The following is a 19,447-nucleotide window of genomic DNA, read 5'->3' on the forward strand; positions in this document are numbered from 1 at the left end:
TCTACTTACTAGAAGTTTAAAAGCCTAATTTAATATAGTTTTTCTCCTGTTCTGTGTTTATGGGGTAAATGCTTACACTGGCTTTTACTATACTACGGTAGATCATCTCACTGCAGACCAGTGAGATAAATGCCCTGACACTCGTAGGAACTGAATGAGCATCAGAGCAATTACCTCCTCAGCCTGCAATAAAAAAATTAAAAACCCAACCTATCGCGGTTTAGTAAAAGGAGCCCTTAGTAAAAAATCAAGGACCCCCACCCTTCTCCACCAAAGGTTAGTCATAAACCCCTCTACTGTACCTTTTTGGATGCCTCTGGGTGCAAAACTTGCCGAATAAGCTGCTGTCCATCAGTGCAAAGTGTGTAAGTACTTTTTCCTAGTGCCTTCAGATCATTCAGAACCAGCTGAGTAAACTACAGAAGGAGAAAAAAAAATTGTAAGACAAAAATCTTGAAACAATCTTGATGGTATCTACATAAAAATTTGGGAAATTTACCCAACCCGCCACAATTGGTTTTTGTAAAGATACTAAAGCAATTCTAAGAGTTTTACCCAGCCAAATAAATTTTGTGAGAATACCATTTAATTTTTTTATAAAAAAGGACCCTTGAAAATAAACCGGCAACATACTCATTTGGTACCAAACTACAGGCAAAATCATCATTTTTACAGTTTGGACTCTTCCCCCACCAAGAAAGATGTAGTGGGTTCCAATGCTCACACATTTTATACCCTCTTCCTTCCAAAGAAAAGGGAATGGATCAAATAATCCTTTTGCACAATACACATTCAACGGAAGAACCTCCGATTTGCTCCAATTTATTTTGTACCCAGAAAATTTGCCGAATCAATCAATTCCAGTAAATGTGGGATGGTTGATTCAGGATTCTTCAAATGAAGCAAAATATCATCTGCATAAGGAATCCCCTGTATCTCCTTTTTCTGCTGTATAGCCAACAATAAGGGTTCCAGAACTTTGGAAGAGGTATAAAATATTTAGGTATTATGATTCAGAAAACATTAGAAGACACAATGATAGTAAATGAAAAATCCTTATTGCTGAAAGTCAAAGAAATGTGTGAGCACTGGAACCCACTACATCTTTCTTGGTGGGGGAGAGTCCAAACTGTAAAAATGATGATTTTTGCCTGTAGTTTGTTACCAAATGAGTATGTTGCCAGTTTATTTTCAAGGGTCCTTTCATTAAAAATTAAATGGTATGCTCACAAAATTTATTTGGCTGGGTAAAACTCCTAGAATTGCTTTAGTATCTTTACAAAAACCAATTGCGGCGGGTGAGGTAAATTTCCCAAATTTTTATATAGATACCATCAAGCTTTCATACTGCGTCAAAGTATATATATTGGTCCATCCTGAAGTCTTGGAGCATCTTCCAGACTGGCTTTACTTAGAATGGCAACTTATGTCTCCATTCAGTGTATCATCTTTGAGATAAGTTATTTAAGGTTTTTATACCATAAATTATTTTAAAAAATCAAATTAAAAAATATATAAAAATAAAAATATGATAGAGTGACCGATGAAGAGGCTGGCTATGGTATAGCTTGGGCTTTACATGATATATGAAGTCCAAGTGTCGCCGCTGAGGTCACAGGAGAACTGTATATCAAGATGTTATATTCAAATGGTGTTTACTAAATGACTAAGAGATCTATAGAAGAATTGAAGCAAGCAGTAAAAGAACATAATATAATATAGTGAGAGCGCGATATTGGGTTTTTGATTGATTAATTATTGCACTCAGAAAAATATTTATTATTTTAAGGCCATAAATATAGTGACCCATTAGGGTTATGTCATATATTGAGTATCAAGTTACCCAGAATTTATAATGACAATAGCATTCTTTTTACCATCTGGAAAACCTTAAAATTTATTGATAATTTAACATCTATATCAGTACAACAATCCATGTGACAATCCTTATGGTTGAACTCCAAGATTCAAATTGGTGAGTCTAAGATCCTCTGGAAGCATTAGCTGCAAGCAGGTATATGTACTTTAGATGATGTGTTATCAAATGGGAAAATGCTTGATTTTTCACAACTGCAACAATCATTCAGCATTGCAAAGACTCAAGCATATAAGTGGTTGCAGTTGAAGCAAGCCATTCAGAAGGGGTTCCCTGATTGGTGCAACTTTTTTTTTAATCTTTATTAAATTTTCAAACTAATTATGCATGCAAATAATTCATGTACATATATTACAAGAAAAGCACAATAAACTTAAAGATATTAATAAGCAATTATTTTCCCCCACCCTCCCACCTATTAATCAAGAAAATACCCACAAGAAACTACCTACAAAAAATCCTCAAATCAATTCCAATGCAAACCCCTCCCTCTCACCCTGAATGTGTATGTTTAAAGGTCAGTAAAATAAAGTTAGTTATCATTCCTTACAAAATTTAGCCAATGGCTCCCAAACATCCAGAAATTTTCTATAACTTTCCTGCTGTATAGCCATCGAACGTTCCATTTTAAAGTATAGCAAAAAGAGTTCCCACCAGAAAGTATAATTTAACCTATCCTAGTTCTTCCAATTCTTCAATATAAGTTGTATGGCAACCCTTGTCATTATAAAGAGAAGTTTGTTATTCCTAGCAGGTATTTGGCTTTTAGCTCTCATTAACGTACCAAATAGGATGGTATCATACGTCAATGCCACTGGATTTTCCAATATTTTGTTCACCCGATCCCATATGGATCTCCAAAATTTAAGTATCAAGTGACAATAGTACAGTAAATGGTCCAATGTCCCGGCTTCGAGATGACAGTGCCAGCATCTATTAGACTTTGAACTATCTAATTTCTGTAACCGAACTGTAAGCACAACTTTAAAAATCAGAATAGTTTGCCGGACTTATGCTTCCAGACAGATTTGCTAGGGCATCAGGCAGCCAAGTATAAATTAATATCTAAATAAAAATCCTAAAACTAATCTAAGAGACGTTTGGAGCATTGAGATAAAGCAACAAATTTCTGCTACTCAATGGCCACGGATTTGGACTTGGAGGATGAGATGTACAGCATCAGCATCTATGAGACAAACATGGTTTTGTGTTGTTTTTTTTGCTGCACAGAAGTTTTTGGATCCCTGTTAGATTACAAAAATTAGATAGTTAAAGATCTAATAGATGCTAGATCATCTGTTGTTCTATTGTCCTTTGATACTCAGCTTTTAGAAGTCTATATGGGGACATATTAATTTGATTCTGGAGACTGTGGTTCCGCTGTCGTATGAAGTGGTAATCTGTGGGACATTGTTATCTCCTACACTTCCAATAAATAGACATAAGAGCAGCTTACTTGGTATAATGACTGGGGTAGCCATGCAAATGGTTACTAAAAATTGGAAGAATTTTGACAGATTAAATTTCACCTTTTGGTAGAATTCATTATTCTTGTGTTATAAATATGAGAAAATGAATTCTGAAATAATGGGTAATAATAAGTTGTTTAAACTAACGTGAGGTCCATCGACCAATTTTACATTACATTACAGATTTCTATTCCGCCATTACCTTTCGGTTCAAAGCGGATTACAAAAAGAGTTATGGAAGAAGGATTACAACGTTAGATCAGAGAAGGTTTCCAAGAGAGGGAAAAGTAGGATCTGGGGTTAGGGAAGGGATGGTAAGAGGGGGGGTTAAGCTTTATCATGGTATTAAGCTTTATTAAGGGATTTCTTTAAGAGTATAGTTCTTATTTCCTTTCTGAACATCTTGTAGTCTGGGGTTGTTGTCAATAGGTTGGAGACTTGGTTGTCTATCTTCGCTGCTTGAGTGGCCAGTAGTCCATTGTATAGTTTTTTTCTGTTTTACTTCTTTGATTGGGGGGTAAGTGAATGAGGTGTGTGTTTTTCTATACCTGGTAGAGGTGGTTTGGATGATGCGGTTGTTTAGGTAGGTTGGGCTGTCTCCATTTATAGTTTTAAATAGTATACAGTAGAATTTAAATTGTATTCTTTCCTGGATTGGAAGCCAATGAGAATTGATGAATGCCTCAGTAATGTGATCATGTTTTTTCAATGAATAGACGAGTCTCAGACCTATAATCTGAATTGTCTGTAGTTGTTTAATCATTATTGCAGGGCAGGGGAGGTAGAGGATGTTGCAATAGTCTAGGATACTTAGGATTAGAGATTGTACTAGGAGCTGAAATTGTGTTTTTTCGAAGAATTTTCGGACTTGTCTAAGGTTTCTCATAACTGCGAAAGATTTCTGTATTGTTTTGTTAATTTGTGGTTGCATGGTGCAGCCTCTGTCAATAGTCATACCTAGAAGTTTTAGGGTGGTTTGCAAAGGGTAGTTGATAAGAGTTGATTTCTAAGTTGGTTATGGTTGGGATTTTGTTATTTTCTAGGAGGATGAATTTAGTTTTGTCTGGGTTGAGTTTCAGTTTGTGGTCTTCCATCCAAGTCATAACTGTAGCTAGAGTTCTGTGTAGTGTGTCTGACATTAAGAGCATTGGTTGGTTGAAAGGAATGAGGATGGTGAGGTCATCAGCATAGCTATAAGAGGATAGGCCTTGTTTGTTCAGGTAAACGCCAAGAGAGGCCGTATATAGGTTGAAGAGAGTAGGGGACAGTGGGGAGTGGGGACCCTTCTGGAACGCCGCAGGGGTTGGAGCAAGGTTTGGATTTTTCTTTGTATGTTCTGGATTTTAAGAAACCTTCAAACCATGAGTATACTTTATCCGATATGCCTATTGAGTCCAAGATTTGCAGTAGGATGTTATGGTCTACCAGGTCAAATGCCGCTGTCAGCTCCAACTGTATGAGCAGCATTTTTTTTCCAATGCTGAGGTGTTGTCTTGCTGTGTCGATAAGGGAGCCTAGTAGTGTCTCTGTGCTGAAGTTAGTTCTGAAGCCGGATTGCGTGGGATGGAGTAAGTTATGGTCCTCGAGATAGTTGGCTACTAATCCTTCTGTTAGTTTGATATATAGAGGTATTGAGGATATTGGTCTGTAGTTGGACGAGAGGTCTGTTGGTCCTTTTGGGTCTTTTAAGATTGGGGTGATGATGATTTCCTACTTCTGGGCTTTGGCGTCATTATGTGCTGCTAGGGACCTAGGCACCGGTCCCAGAGGCCACATAGCGGCGCTTTTTTTTTTGGTAATTACATTTTAATTGGTTTTATATCATGCAGTCAATTACACATCATTTAGCACCAATTATAAAAATTAAGCTAGGCAGCAGTAGGATGACTACTGCCACCTAACTTTTTGGCGTAGAGAATGACACGGGGACAAATTTGTCCCTATCCCCGCAGGAACTCTATTTCTCCATCCCGTCCCCGCAAGTTTTGTCACTATCCCCGTCTCTGCCCCATTCCTGTAAGCTTTGCCTTAACCACACAAGCCTCAAACACTATGATTTTAAAAAGTTTGAGGCTTGTGCAAATGAGGACAGAGTTTGCAGGAATAGGGCCGTGACTGGAAAAGAACTTGCGGGGATGGGAAAATGAGTTCCCATGGGAGACGAGGAAAAAAAATTTGTTCCCGTGTCATTCTCTATTTTGGTGTCCCGATGAAAATCCAGGCCTAAATGGTCTATGGCATGAAAATATATAGTAGATGAACAAACAGGATTAAAAGCTGCAGGAAGCAGCTTGCCAGAATGGAGAAGGAGGTGATCCAAATTAGAAAAATGTAATAAAATTTAAGATTTAGTTAAAATAAAATAAAAGGGGGGTAAGACTAGGACTAAGACGGATTAAGACTGGTTAGAAACGAAAGGTGCTAGGGGATAGGGAAGTTTTAATTACAATATGTAAATAAAAATAAAAAGGAGGGGTAGAGAGATAGGAAGTAACAAGAGGGAGACGAGGATGTCGCTTCTTGAGAGATTGACATTATTGTCTAAGATTGAGCCTTTTTTTTTTTTTTTTTTTTTTTTGGGGGGGTGGAGGGGAACGTTGGCAGAAAGAATAAAATTTGGTATGTTTAAGTTCCAGAAAATTTTGAAGTTAATACCTCTTCTATCCTAGTTTAAGAGATACGAATATTTTAATTGATTGCTTGTTGTAACAGAACTATATGCTCTGCACTATATATTAATGCCTAAATTTAAAATCTTTTTTAAAAAATTTGTTTAGGGCAGAGGTAGGCAATTCCGGTCCTCAAGAGCCAGAACCAGGTCAGGTTTTCAGGATCTCCACCATATGTATGAGATAGATTTTCATGCACTGCCTCCTTGAGATGCAAATCTATCTCATGCATATTTATTGTGGATATCCTGAAAACCTGACCTGGCTCCGGCTCTCGAGGATCGGAATTGCCTACCCCTGGTATACTCTGAACTGAAGGGGAAGGAAGCAGGCTGACTTGGCTTCATTTCTTAGCTAGTGACACAAAAGGTTCATAAGAAATTGCCTACAGATAGTTTAGTTTGTACAGCCAACAGATCCTTCACATGATGGGCAGTGGCTAGAGCCTAAAAGTGATCAAAACTAAACCAGTTAAAGCAGCCAAGCTTGGATAGTTGACAAGACCAAATATGCAGATTGAAAAAACAGACTAGACCAGACCAGAAGAAATGAAGCCAGCAAGCAATTCAAACAGGCGACTCTATATAGGTACTTAGTGGGCTGAAAACCAGAGAAGCTAAGGTTTTAATCGATTCCTAGTAATGCTCTTTGAGCGATTCACTGTGCACACCACTCCCCCCCAAACAAAACATTTGGGGAGATTTAACTTGTTAAATCTATTTAATGTAAGATCATCATCATAAAGGCTATCAAGTGCATAGCATGCAACAACAGTTTAATGTTGGCAAATGTGTGCTAAATCCAGTAGGTAACAAAGAGAAAGCAGGTGAGCCTCAAGAATAAGTGTGAAGAACAATCTTTAGTAGAGACCCAACATGCTTAGGTGTTAGCTCTGTGATTGCTTCAGTGCCCCCAATCCTGGGCAAATTCTTTCACTGTATCCAGTGAGGGACAATTTGATTTGAGTTTAGCTCCCGCCCGCCCCCCGCCCCCCCAATGATTTTAAAGAAGTTGGCTCCTATGCCAACATGGGTTTCTTTATTTTTATTTTTTTTTTAAAAAAGGAGCTCACTATCAGCAATGCACATTGTCAATCGGCGCTCTTTGTCGGAGCGCCCAACTCGTTCTCGGCACAACCATGGGGATAGTCATGGAACCCTTTGGAGTATCAATCACAGCTGACCCCTCAAGCAAGCAAGCATTTACGTTCTTCACTACACCATTGTGTCCCTCTTCTCTGCCTAACATCAGTTAGTAAATTAAGAGCTTAGATAAGTTCTTTAAGGGTAGAGATCTAACTATACCTGAACTCTGACTGTTTTGAGCTCAGATTTGCAAAAGGCAAGTTAATTAAACCTAAAATGTTCCTTAGTGTACTAATAGCAACTATGGGACTCAATTCTTAGAGCTCATTCCTTGAGCAGTATTCAATTGCATTACCATCCATTCTACAAGTAAAACTACAAAATTGAATAAATGAATGGATAAATCCCAATATATTAGTAACCCATTTAAACTGTGGTATACCACAGGTATAGTTTAACATTTAAAAAAAAAATGTATTGTTAACAGCATAACAATACATTACATTAGTGACTTCTATTCCGCTCGTACCTTGCAGTTCTAGGCAGATTACAAAAGAAGATAGCTGGACATTTGCAGGAAAATTACAATTTAGGGTGCTGTTTACATGATCGAAAAACTTTGAAGGGAAGTTTACAAGAAAGGGGATAGACATGGGGATGAGTTTTGATATCTAGATACATTTTTTGAATAGCAGGGTTTTGATGTCTTTTTGAAATGATTTGAAGTCGGTCGTTGTCAACATGTTGGATATGGGGTGAGGATAAGGAAATACTTGATATCAGTAATTTGAAACTTAATATATACATTTAAACACTACTGAAATTCAGATAACAGAGATATGATGTCAGCATAATACTTAAAAAAAAACCACCTAATAACTATGCATTAAAATATTCAGATATGATGCCATGTTTTTTCTACAATACAGCTTACCAAACAACTGAGGGGCCAAGTACAGATATGTAGATGGGGATAAGATGGGTGATTTAGTGGCCATTAGAATAAATAGATGGTTGGCTAAACTCAAGTCAAACCAACATTTTCTGATCCATAATTAGATTAGCCAATACAATACAGATTATATTACTAAGATTGCAAGAATGTCAGGATTGAATAGAGTTTAGAAATGCAATGTGCCTCAAAGTTAATTTGAAAGTTTAAGGTGATCCAATGACTTGATAGAAGTGACTCATTTTCCAGAAGTAAAAAAGGTTGATTGCATATCTACTTTTTGGTTGAGAACAGAGGGCAGAAAGTTTACTTCATGGTAAGATTAATAAAATATCAGACAAGATGACCTATTGTTCAGCTTTTGGATTGGGGGTGCCGGTTCAGCAGAAACCCTGTCTCTTAAATCAAAGTACATCAGGCTGTTCTATACAGCCTATATTGAGCAACTGTGCCTGTTGAGAAAGGAGACTGAAATACCAAAGCTGCAAAACCAGTTAAACAGGATTCTGATCACCTAACTGGAGAAGGGGGTGGAGGAAGAAATGACATGTTAGTCAGTGTGTTGGATTTAGTCCCATTTATACAGAGCTTTGGATAAACCCATTCTCAGTTGTTATATGTACATAATTGTATTGCACATCAATCAGCTCAATGCAACATTTGCTTACTGAATCAGCATTTTGTCCACCAATGGGGCATTTGTATAAACCAATTGGGTTTTTTTAAAAGTATGGCACAAATCTGTACATTAAATTCAGATACCTTAAAATGTTTTTAAGAAAACCTAATCTAAAGTTACCAAAAACAAGCAATATCTAATATATGAATTACTAAACTTTTAATAGGCACTTCAAAATACACTCCTGCGGGAAATTGGTGCAAAATATTTTCAAAAGATCTGCACATTTAAGGGATTGGGACTTGTGTACTGCCTTTCTGTAGTTATACAACCACGATCAAAGTGGTTTACATACAGGTACTTCAGTGTTTTCCCTATCTGTCCTGGTGGGCTCACAATTTATCTAATGTACCTGGGGCAGAGGAGAATTAAGTGACTTGCCCAGGATCACCACCACAACACTGTATAAGTATTCCCTAAATAATTCTGTGTTGCATTTTAAAATTCAAAGATGTAGGCACCCCTTCTTTCTTCTACATAGTCGATCTGGGTCATTAGCACTCAGACTTGATGGGGTGGGACAGAAGAGTGGGCAGACTTGATGGGCTGTAGCCCTTTTCTGCCGTCATGTTTCTATGATCCTCCTACTTGTGCTTCTTTCTCCCAGGCCTGGTTTTAGACATTGTCTGTTGCTCATTTCTTAGGGTGCCAAATACCTAAGTCAGTCAAAGAAGAAGTCTACACCTCCTGCTTATTAAGATCAGGTACATGCACTGCTTGAAAAAAAAATAATAATAATAATAAAAAGTGGAGAGGTGCCACCATCACTGCCTTCTGCGCTTTCCAATTTTTAGAATGACCCTCCCCTTGTTCTTTGGGTTCTGCTGCTTATCTTACCTATGTACCCCAGAATCTTAAATCCAGTCCCATCATATTAAATGCTTCCTACTACTACTTATTTCTATAGATCTGCTAGACATACGTCACCTCTCATGCTAACAGTTGTTCTCAGACTCTTGAAACAGAAAACCTTCCAATTCACATTCCCTGCATGTTCCAGGCTTACTCCTCATCTACTTTCACTCAGTTTAACTCTTCTAATTTTCTCTAGGCCCAAACATGCATGAAAGCCCACAGCTTTTCCTGGCCTCTCCCTTCAGGTTTCTAGTTTTGTCCGTCTCCCAACTGCTTCCTTCTCTATTCATTCATGTGGAGCAAGGCTACTACTGCAAACTTCTTCACAAGTGTGTACAGCTGATGCTGCTTTGGACACTTCTCCTTCCCACACATGAGCCAATGCTACCTTTCTTCCAGGCCATGAAGTACTGGTGTTCCCCATCTCCTTCCAGCCATACACAAGACTGCTGCTAGCTTGCCAAACTCTGCAACTTGTATGCTTTGGAGTGAAGACACAGGACTATGCATCTGACCATTTTAATTTCATAATTTAGGGTTTAGCATTCACTATGAACTCTTCTGACCAGCAGATTTCAAGATAACCACGAGGCACAAGAAGTCAAGCACTTTGTATAAATCCCCCAAAGAAAAGAAAAAAAAAAAAAGTGGTATCAACACAAAGCACTATTTTATTAGTGATACATACAGGCAGAATAAATATCTAAACTTAACTTTGAACTAAATCAAATGATATTGTTCCCACAAAGCCAACTACAAAAGCCTTTCTTGAATATTCAAGAAGTCCATAGCTGCCAAAACAGTTTTGCTTTCCTTTCCAGGGCAAGTAATGGCAAATCTTTCACTTGGTAGGTTCAACCTCAGCCCTTCAGATAGCTGGGGGAAAAACTCCACCCTTCCACAAACTGCATAATAAAACCAATTATTAAGAGAACAAATCCTACCAGAACCAGGATTTAGGCCATGAATTGCTGGTCTCTATTAATAGATAACATCATATAAGATTTCATATACATAGAGAGGGGGGTAACCTAGTGATTAGAGAAGTAGATTAAGAACCAGAGAAGCCAGGTGCTTAAATCCCACCAATGTTCTCTACTACCTTGGACTGTCACTTCACCCTCTAATGCCTCAGGTACAAACCTATGACCTTAAGCATTTTTGCCAGACACACCCAACTGGAGAAACATTTAGGGTAAAATAGGCCCCTTTAGATGTCTATTGAAAACTTTCTATACAATCTTTACTAACGAAGCAGGTCAAAGAGATTTATAGACATACATACATAACATAATAAATGATGGCAGATAAAGACCCGAATGGTCCATCTAGTCTGCCCAACATGGTTCAATCTAAAAACAAGAACAAAAGCCCTAAAAAAAAAAAAGTAGCTAGTTATACACCAGTGGCTTCCATACCACTCCTGGTTAAAGTCAAGGAAGGTATAGTGGCACACGAGTTAATGTATTTTCTTTCTACCGTATTTTTCACTCCATAAGACACACTTTTTTCCCCACCCAAAAGTGGGAGGAAATGTCAGTGCATCTTATGCAGCGAAGAGATAAATTTTTAACACCCCCTCCTTCCCCCCAGTCGGGCCTTTTAAAAACACCCCCAGTACCTTTTTTAACCCTCGTTCCTTTTTAAAACACCCCCGTCCCGTACCTCTTCAAATCTCCCCTATTGCCTGGTGGTCCAGCGGTGCATTGGCCAGCAGGCGTGAGCCCTCTGCCTGCCTGGGCCCATGCCACCTCTTCCCGTCCTGTCCCGCACCTCCTTAAAATGTCTTCCATTGCCTGGTGATCCAGAGGTGTGTCAGCTGGCAGGCGCGAGCTTTCCACCCACCTGGGCCAGCACCGCCCTCCAAATGGTGCCTTCAGTTCTCTCACAAGAGAGGCATTGCTAATAGAGGTTGAGAAGAGAGGAAGAAACGTTGGACTCGTGGAGGGACAGAGAGAGAGAAATGTTGGTTGGGGAAGGGAATGGGGTTCAGAAGAGAGGAAACGTGCAGGAGGCAGAAATAAATATTGGATGCACAGTCAGAAGGAAGTGCAAACAGAGACTCGTGAAAATCACCAGACAACAAAGGTAGGAAAAATTATTTTATTTTCAAATTTAGTGATTGAAGTGTGTCAGTATTGAGAATTTATATCTGCTATCTATATTTTGCACTATATGTCTATTTTTCTATAGTTGTTACCAAGGTGACATTGCATATTTTAAAGTCATCTGTCTTGACCTCTTTGAAAACCCCCTGAATATAAATGATAATTAACATTTTCTATACGTAGTGTGCTTTGTTTGTTTTTTTTAATTTTGTGGTTACCATTATGTATTAATAAGATTAGATTGTGTGATTAATAAGAAAAATGGATGGAAGAAATGTGCATTACAATTAGTATTATGGGGTGGGATCAGGGATGGAGCCTGGGCGGGGTACTCTGTTATTTGTTAGGGGGGTACATGGCGTGAACAAGTTGAGAAACACTGCCTTAGAGGGAGCATTGACTGGTAGATAAGTATTTACATTGTAAATATTAACATACACATTTATATAACAATAAAAAAACCATTTGTGTCAGCCATTATAGAAACAAACCTCTCTTGAACTGATGGGAAAATAATCTGGACTTTTGCCTATAATAGGTCTTTTCCATATCATTTTAATATTATCTAAATGCTTCTAAAATGAGCATTTTAAACACCGACTTCTTTAATATTATGAAGGACATAGTCCTGCATTTTTTTTTTTTAATTCAGCATTGTACAAAGTAGGAAAAACCTTGTCCATAGCCATTAATCTAATGGATCCAACTACTCGTAGACCAATTAAACGTCAAAGAAATGTAAAAAACCTGAATGGTCAATCCAGTCTGCTCAACAGTTGTACTCATTAATTCACAATTATAATGTCTTTTTGGCATTTCTGGGACATATAACAGAAAAGTCCGCCCAGCAGAGTCTTTGGATGACAATTATTGGAGTTACTGTCAAAGCCCACTCCATCATTTGCCCACTCCATCATTTGCAGGACACAGACCGTAAAAGTCTGCCCGGCATAGTCCTCATGTTTCACATCTTCAAAGTGGTGGTTACTCCTCTCATATGCTGTACAATTCAAACATGGGATAGGGCATACCCTAAGGATGATCAAAGAAAAGCTTTTCCATTTACTTTTGGATTTTTTAGCTTCCTCTAACCCCATTTGTAGACCTTTCAGTTCACTTCATACAATGTCCAAAAAAAATAAAAAGTTAACCCATATCAAGTCAATTCACAAATTTGAGTTCTGAACTCACACACATTACATTGATTGCAAACATTAAATTTAAATTTAGAGGCCTATTAACTGAACACATCCCTAGTAAGTTCTTAGCATGCATAAGATTGTGTCACATCTAACCCTCCCACAGAAAAATTTCAATCTGTGCCCGCTTGAAGAACTTCCTCCTGGCCTGATTAATAGCAATTAGCATGATCCCTACAGTCCAGCAGACTGACCTTTGACAATTTTTTTTCCTCTTACATTCAAAGGTCTACTTGTTTGAGCAAGTGCAACCTAGCTTTAAAAATCAGGATGCCTTTTCTTAACTATTTTAACCCAATATGTTCCCTAGGGCTAATTTATCTGAAGACTGAGCATCTTTCATTCCACAGCCTAACCTGGTCCTCTAGCGACTCACCCTTAAGCTCATTCGTCACCTTAGTGTACTAAGCCTCCCAATTTCTCATGATTTGCTTAAGCCCCAGGCACATGACCTGCAATCACAGTGCACTAAATAACCAAATCAAATGACGACAAAGGATCATAAGAACATAAGAATAGCCTTACTGGGTCAGACCAATGGTCCATCAAGCCTAGTAGCCCTTTCCCATGGTGGCTAATCCAGGTCACTAGCACCTGGCCAAAACCCAAAGAGTAGCAACATTTCATCCAGGGCAAGCATGTCTTAACAACAGACTATGGACTTTTCCTCCAGCAATTTGTCCAAACCTCTCTTAAAACCAGCTACGCTATTCGCTTTTACCACAACCGCTGGCAATGCATTCCAGAGATTATCTATTCTCTGAGTGAAAAAATATTTCCTCCTATTGGTTTCAAAAGTATTTCACTGCAGTTCATAAGAGTGTCCCCTAGTCTTTGTAATTTTTGAAGGAGTAAAAAAAAAAAAAAAAAAAAAATCGGAATCCATAAGAAAAGAAGAATAGCCATGCTGGGTCTGACCAATGGTCCCATCTTACCCAGTATCCTGTTTCCACAGTGGCCAATCCAAGCCGCAAGTATCTAGCAACAACCCAAATAGTAGCAACATTCCATTGTACTAATTCCAAGGCAAGCAGTAGCTTCTTCCATATCTGTCTCAATAGCAGACTATGGACTTTTCCAAACCATCTATGTTAACCACTGTTACCACATCCTCTGGCAATGTGTTCTAGAGCTCAACTATTCCGAGTGAAAAAAAATAAGCATATGTCCCTCCTCTCCTCACCAAGAAATGGAAGACAGTGCATTAATGAGCTTTTCTCAGTGCTAAGTTCTTCCCCTCTTTCTTCAGCCTAAAATATCTAAGACACTCAACAATATCTTAAATGTTGTCAATGGACTGACATCTACTGTTAATAGTAACCATTACAACAGAGCCTGAGGAGGGCATCTATAAAACCATCAAATATTTTGAGGTTTCAAATGGAAAGGAGCCTGGCTGGCAAATATTCACAACTTGCAAGTGAAGCAGCTTTTTGATCTCTAACCCTAAGTCTTGCTGAAAAATAATGGTCACCCTGCACATGTGTTCCCCCTACTAAAGATTTAAGACCTAATGGAAACTGGAGGTTTATTGATAGTGGTCCTATCAATAAACCTCTTTATTAACAGTTTCTTAGTCATAATTGGAATGAAACATCTAAACTTAAGTATACATCCTATAATTCCCTCCTTATAATTAGGGTAAACTAAACAAACTAGAATACAGTTAGAGATTTTGACCTTCATTCTACCTTTCCTCCCCCCCCAAAAAAAAACCACCACCATAAAAGATAGGTGGTAATTCTATACAGTTGGACCAAAATATACGTGCCACAAAGGAGCATACATAGCACCAATTCTCAATAGCATTACAGCATGCCTAACCCATTATAGAATATTAGTGCACCGTGGCCTTTGGTGCATCAAAAACGCTTTGCAGGGCCACATTTTGGATTTGTAGGTACTTGAAGGGCCTCAGAAAAAAATAGTTAATGTCTTATTAAAGAAATGACAATTTTGCATAAGGTAAAAACTTTTTATAGTTTATAAATCTTTCCTTTTGGCTAAGTCTTAATAATATTGTAATTTATAGCTAAAGAGACATATGATAAAGAAACTGTTTTATTTTACTTTTTGATTATGATAAACATACCGAGGGCCTCAAAATAGTACTTGGTGGACTGCACGTGGCTCCCTGGCCCGCGAGTTTGAGACCACTGGCTTGCACCATCTCACATGTTGCCACTCTTAAGTGTGCTTTGCAGTGTGTGTGTATATATCTTCTATATAATAATAAAATGCTAGCCGTGCATGCGCACTCTTGCCGCAAGTTCCCTGAGATCTGATCTGTCGCGCTGTGCCCGCAGCGAGAGTGCGCATGTGCGTACTACGTCACCAGCCAACGATCGCCTCCACAAGCCCGCTCCCAGCCAGTCAACGATCGCCTCCACAAGCCGGGACTGGGGCACAAAGAGCACCTCTTCCCCCCTCCCCCGGGAAGAACCGAAAAACGGAGCCGGCCCGGCCTCCGCGAAAGACCAGAGGAGTCCAGCAACTTTCCGACCCGGTTCTTGCGATGACCCCGCCGCCCGGGACCTGAGTTCTTTGCTCCTCCCCCTTCCCTTCCCGCGGACCCGACTATGAACCTGGCGATTCAAGCAGCGTGTGCAGCAGTCTTCACACGTTGCTTCGGGCCCTTCTACTGCCCTGATTTGCTCTGCAGGTTTTTTTTGACAGGCCTGCCTGTCTTTTATTCACAAGCAAAATATCTGCCCCATAAAAAAAAAAAAAAAAAAAAAACCAGGCAGATCTGTCAAACAGCTGAAATGGGAAAAAAAAAAAAAAAAAAAAAAAGCCTACCCTACAGTACCCCCGACACCCTAGCCATACCACCCAACACTACCGGCTCGAATAAGATAGGAGGGATGCCAACTCCCTCCACTCACCAAATGAATGTACCTGTCCCAGGCCACCGCACCCCGACTGACTGAGCCACCGCACCACAACCCTGACCCCTGTACCTAAAAGTTGGGAGCAGGAGGGGTGCTCAGTCCCTCCTGCTCCTTAGGCCTCCAGCGAAGTCTTTGGGGAGTAGGAGGAACCGCAAAGTCCTCCTGCTCCTGCCCCTCCTCGATGACGCACTGCTAATGTGGGCCTTATGCCCCACCCAGTTGCATCATTTGATTCATGGGGAGGAGCCTAAGGCCCTGATTGGCTCAAGCTCCTCCCTTGGGAGGTTTGTTTTTTTTTAAAATAGGCCCAATATTTTGTGGCCTATAAAAAAAAAAAAAAGCAGCCAGCAGAACCCTGACAGCAGTGACAAGAGGCTACTTCTCCTGTCACTACTGTCAGGGCTCAATCTGATCCATGCAGTCTGTTGGGGGCGTGCCTCCAATCATCTCCATTTGCTTGAAGATGGCTGCTGAATCTGTCAGCATGCCTCCAATTGCACATGGATCAGAAGGCTAGTGAATCTAGCCCTATGTTTACAGACTAGCACCTAGCACTTATGCATGCATTTACTAATAAAAGGTGCTAAAACATTGGCACACAATTTGCACCTTAATTCAGGCACACCTTACAGAAGTGCCCTTATAGTGAAAGATCAATAACCAAACAAAATACCATACAGTTTAATATTGCAGCACACGAAACAGTTCCTATAAGTTTACATAAAAGACATCCAGTATAGCAAAAAGTCACTCAAGAAGAGCATCCTGCAATAATTTAAAATACTGCCATATAATGTGAAAACAATGTGCCTCTGGTAAATTAAACAAGCAAGAACGTGCTGTGTTAAAAAGGTAAAGCAGTTCAGATCAAAGGCTGCTGTAATGCAGAGTAGTATCATAGTGATTAAAACTCCAGACCGACAAAAAAAAAAAAAAAAAAAAACCCCATAACCTAGAAATCTGGTTCAATGTCCAAATCATCAAACCCCCCCCCAAAAAAAAATAAAAAAATAGGAAAAAAAGCCTCAGATGCAAACAAATTATGAATCCTCCAGGGAAAAGGAAATACCTATTGTACCTGAAAAGTAACTCATCTCGAGATACTACTAGAAAAGTTGCAAGTGAAATCAATATGGGAGCGAAAACAAAAAAAGGGTTTTACCACATATGCAAACTTCAACACTAAACATTGTTTTTTTGCGCTTCAGAGACCAACATAGCATTAACCAATTATATCCTATCCTTCTGTCCTGGTAGACCAGTTTAAGCTAGCCAGATATTTAAAACCAAAACCAACCTCCCCCTTCCCCCCCTCTAGGCAGGAGGAAAACAAGACAAGATGCCTCTAACACAGCTCTGCTAAAAGGCTTATCTCCTCTGGTCTGAATATCAGTCATCACAAAAACATGCAAAGGGAATCAAGTGGTTGCTCTATAGCAGGGTGTCAAAGTCCTTCCTTGAGGGCCACAATCCAGTTGGGTTTTCAGGATTTCCCCAATGAATATGCAGGAGATCTATTAGCATACAATGAAAGCAGTGCATGCAAATAGATCTAATGCATATTCATTGGGGAAATCCTGAAAACCCGGCTGGATTGCAGCCCCCGGAGGGACTTTGACACCCCTGCTCTATAGATATCTTAAGGGCTGACCACTAAGTTGCCCAAGCTGAGAGACCCACTGGAACCGCCTTCTAAATGGAGATGCAAGATGTTCCTATGAACGTCTTAATCCAATGGCTTATAGTAGATGGAGGGCACTTTACCTTTGTATGACCCATGAAACAATACAAATAGCCTATATCTTCATGTACATAAAGAATTTGTGACCTCCATGCAATGCAAGAGAACTTTGCCTACATACAACATACGAAAAGGTTCAGGAATCTAAACTTGCCAACTCTGAGACAGCTGGAAGCATGATCACCCAATTTGGATGAAAGGAAAAACTACCTTCAGAAGAAAGGTGTGTTGTAATAGAAATAGAAGCAACATGCTACTCGTGCTGAGCATCACCCATCACAGTATTTTTTACCTTGGTGTCGGAGCTTTGTGCATCATGCCCCAGGCGACTTAAATAAAAAAATTAAATGACCACTTCAACCACCAATCTTTTCTATTTATGCATAATAATGCCTCAAATTTGGGCACTGCTTTTTTTTTTCCTGCATGCAATTCCGTGTGCTCCCTCCTTTCCAAGGACAACTCTTTCATTAACAATGTGATCTTTAGCATTGTATGTTGATTCAGAACCCTGGCATGCTCTATTTACTCAACACTCTCACACTGTTTGCACTGCAAGCTGAAGCAAACAGAAGGAAGGGAGAAAACTCTGTATTTACTTGTGCATACTATTTTCTGTTTTGAGAATGGAATGGAAACCGCCACCAGACTTTGAATTTACCGCACAAGTTGTCATTTTGGTGTCTGACAGTCTTTACAAAAAGCTTTACCTCAAGATTTACCTCAGCGGAGGTGAATGCTAAAATGTTTAAACGTGCTCTAATAAACTGTTTTCTTTTTTTTTTTTAATAAAATGTGTTGGACTTTTTTCTTTACATGAAGGGGTGGTTTTGGAGCATCCAGTGCATTTCCCTACTCAGGTGAATAGCCCTGGTGTCTCCTCTGTGGCAGAAACCAGGACAGCATACCATTTTCCCTACCTCAGAACATACTATTTGTTAGGCCAAGCTTCAAGGGTCTTTCTGGATTTCTTATGTACTGTACTCCTAATTTCTAGAACAAATATCCAAACTAAGGGTTAACTGTATAAAAGCAAAATGTATCCAATAGGGTCGATAAAAATAAGAGCAAACAAAGATTGTATCAACATGTGAATTACAACCTGACAGGAAGATTTTTGAAAGATCCTACAAATCGCCCGAGGCCTCGCACGCTTTACTCTTGTTTGGATAGATATTTTTTTTTCTTCCAGAAACCACAACCAGGCATGCTCCCCTTTTTCCCTTCATGTCACTTCCTTCTGTCTCCTCTATAGCTCACTGAACTCTTCTGGGATCTATGTTCCTCCCCAGCACTCTTCAGTGGGCACTCGTGCATATACCCCAAACCCCTGGCGAAAAGGGCCACTTCTTGAGCCCCAGTATGCCAAAGAAAGGATGGAGAGAACAGATGTGTTCTTCTGTTATAACTTTGGATATAAAACTATTTTGTATCACAACTTCTACACAAACCCAACAAGGGGGGGGGGGGGGAGTGGTTTATATATTATCACCTCCAACAGTTTAGTACCAGCAAGACAGCAGAGTTCTCCAAGAAGAAGAATTTAGTGACCAAGTCACATAAAATATAGTTTGATACATATGGATATACAGTATAGCCCAAGATGTTTAAGAATAATAATAAATTTTATTTTTATACCGCAGTACCTTGCAGTTCTATGTGGTTAACAAGAATGAAAAGCTGAACAAAAAACAGCAATAGCATTAAAATTTCATAACAGCCGGCAAATTTGTCAAAAAATAGGTTTCTAACACTGTATCCTCTCCTCACTGAACTTTACAAGACAAAAAACCCCACTGTAATTAAAGACAGTGTTTATAGGTTCTATGTATTATAATAATAATAGCTTTATTTATATCCCGTCATACCTTTCAATTCAAGAAAATAAGAGGTGCTGAAACAGCGAGTTAACATCAGTTGGAA

The 19,447-nt window shown here is 39.2% G+C and overlaps 1 protein-coding gene across 4 annotated transcripts in view; it reads right to left on the minus strand.

The window, feature by feature from the left end:
* ESRP2 (epithelial splicing regulatory protein 2) overlaps positions 1-19,447 on the minus strand; it is a 162,131-nt gene that overhangs the window by 99,512 nt on the left and 43,172 nt on the right. For all 4 annotated transcript variants that reach the window (XM_033942393.1, XM_033942392.1, XM_033942395.1 and 1 more), the window contains exon 4: positions 303-416. In XM_033942393.1, coding sequence (XP_033798284.1) covers positions 303-416 — 114 coding nt within the window. The remainder of the gene's footprint in view (positions 1-302; positions 417-19,447) is intronic.

This window comes from Geotrypetes seraphini, chromosome 4, assembly GCF_902459505.1.
Source record: "Geotrypetes seraphini chromosome 4, aGeoSer1.1, whole genome shotgun sequence".
NCBI lineage: Eukaryota > Metazoa > Chordata > Amphibia > Gymnophiona > Dermophiidae > Geotrypetes > Geotrypetes seraphini.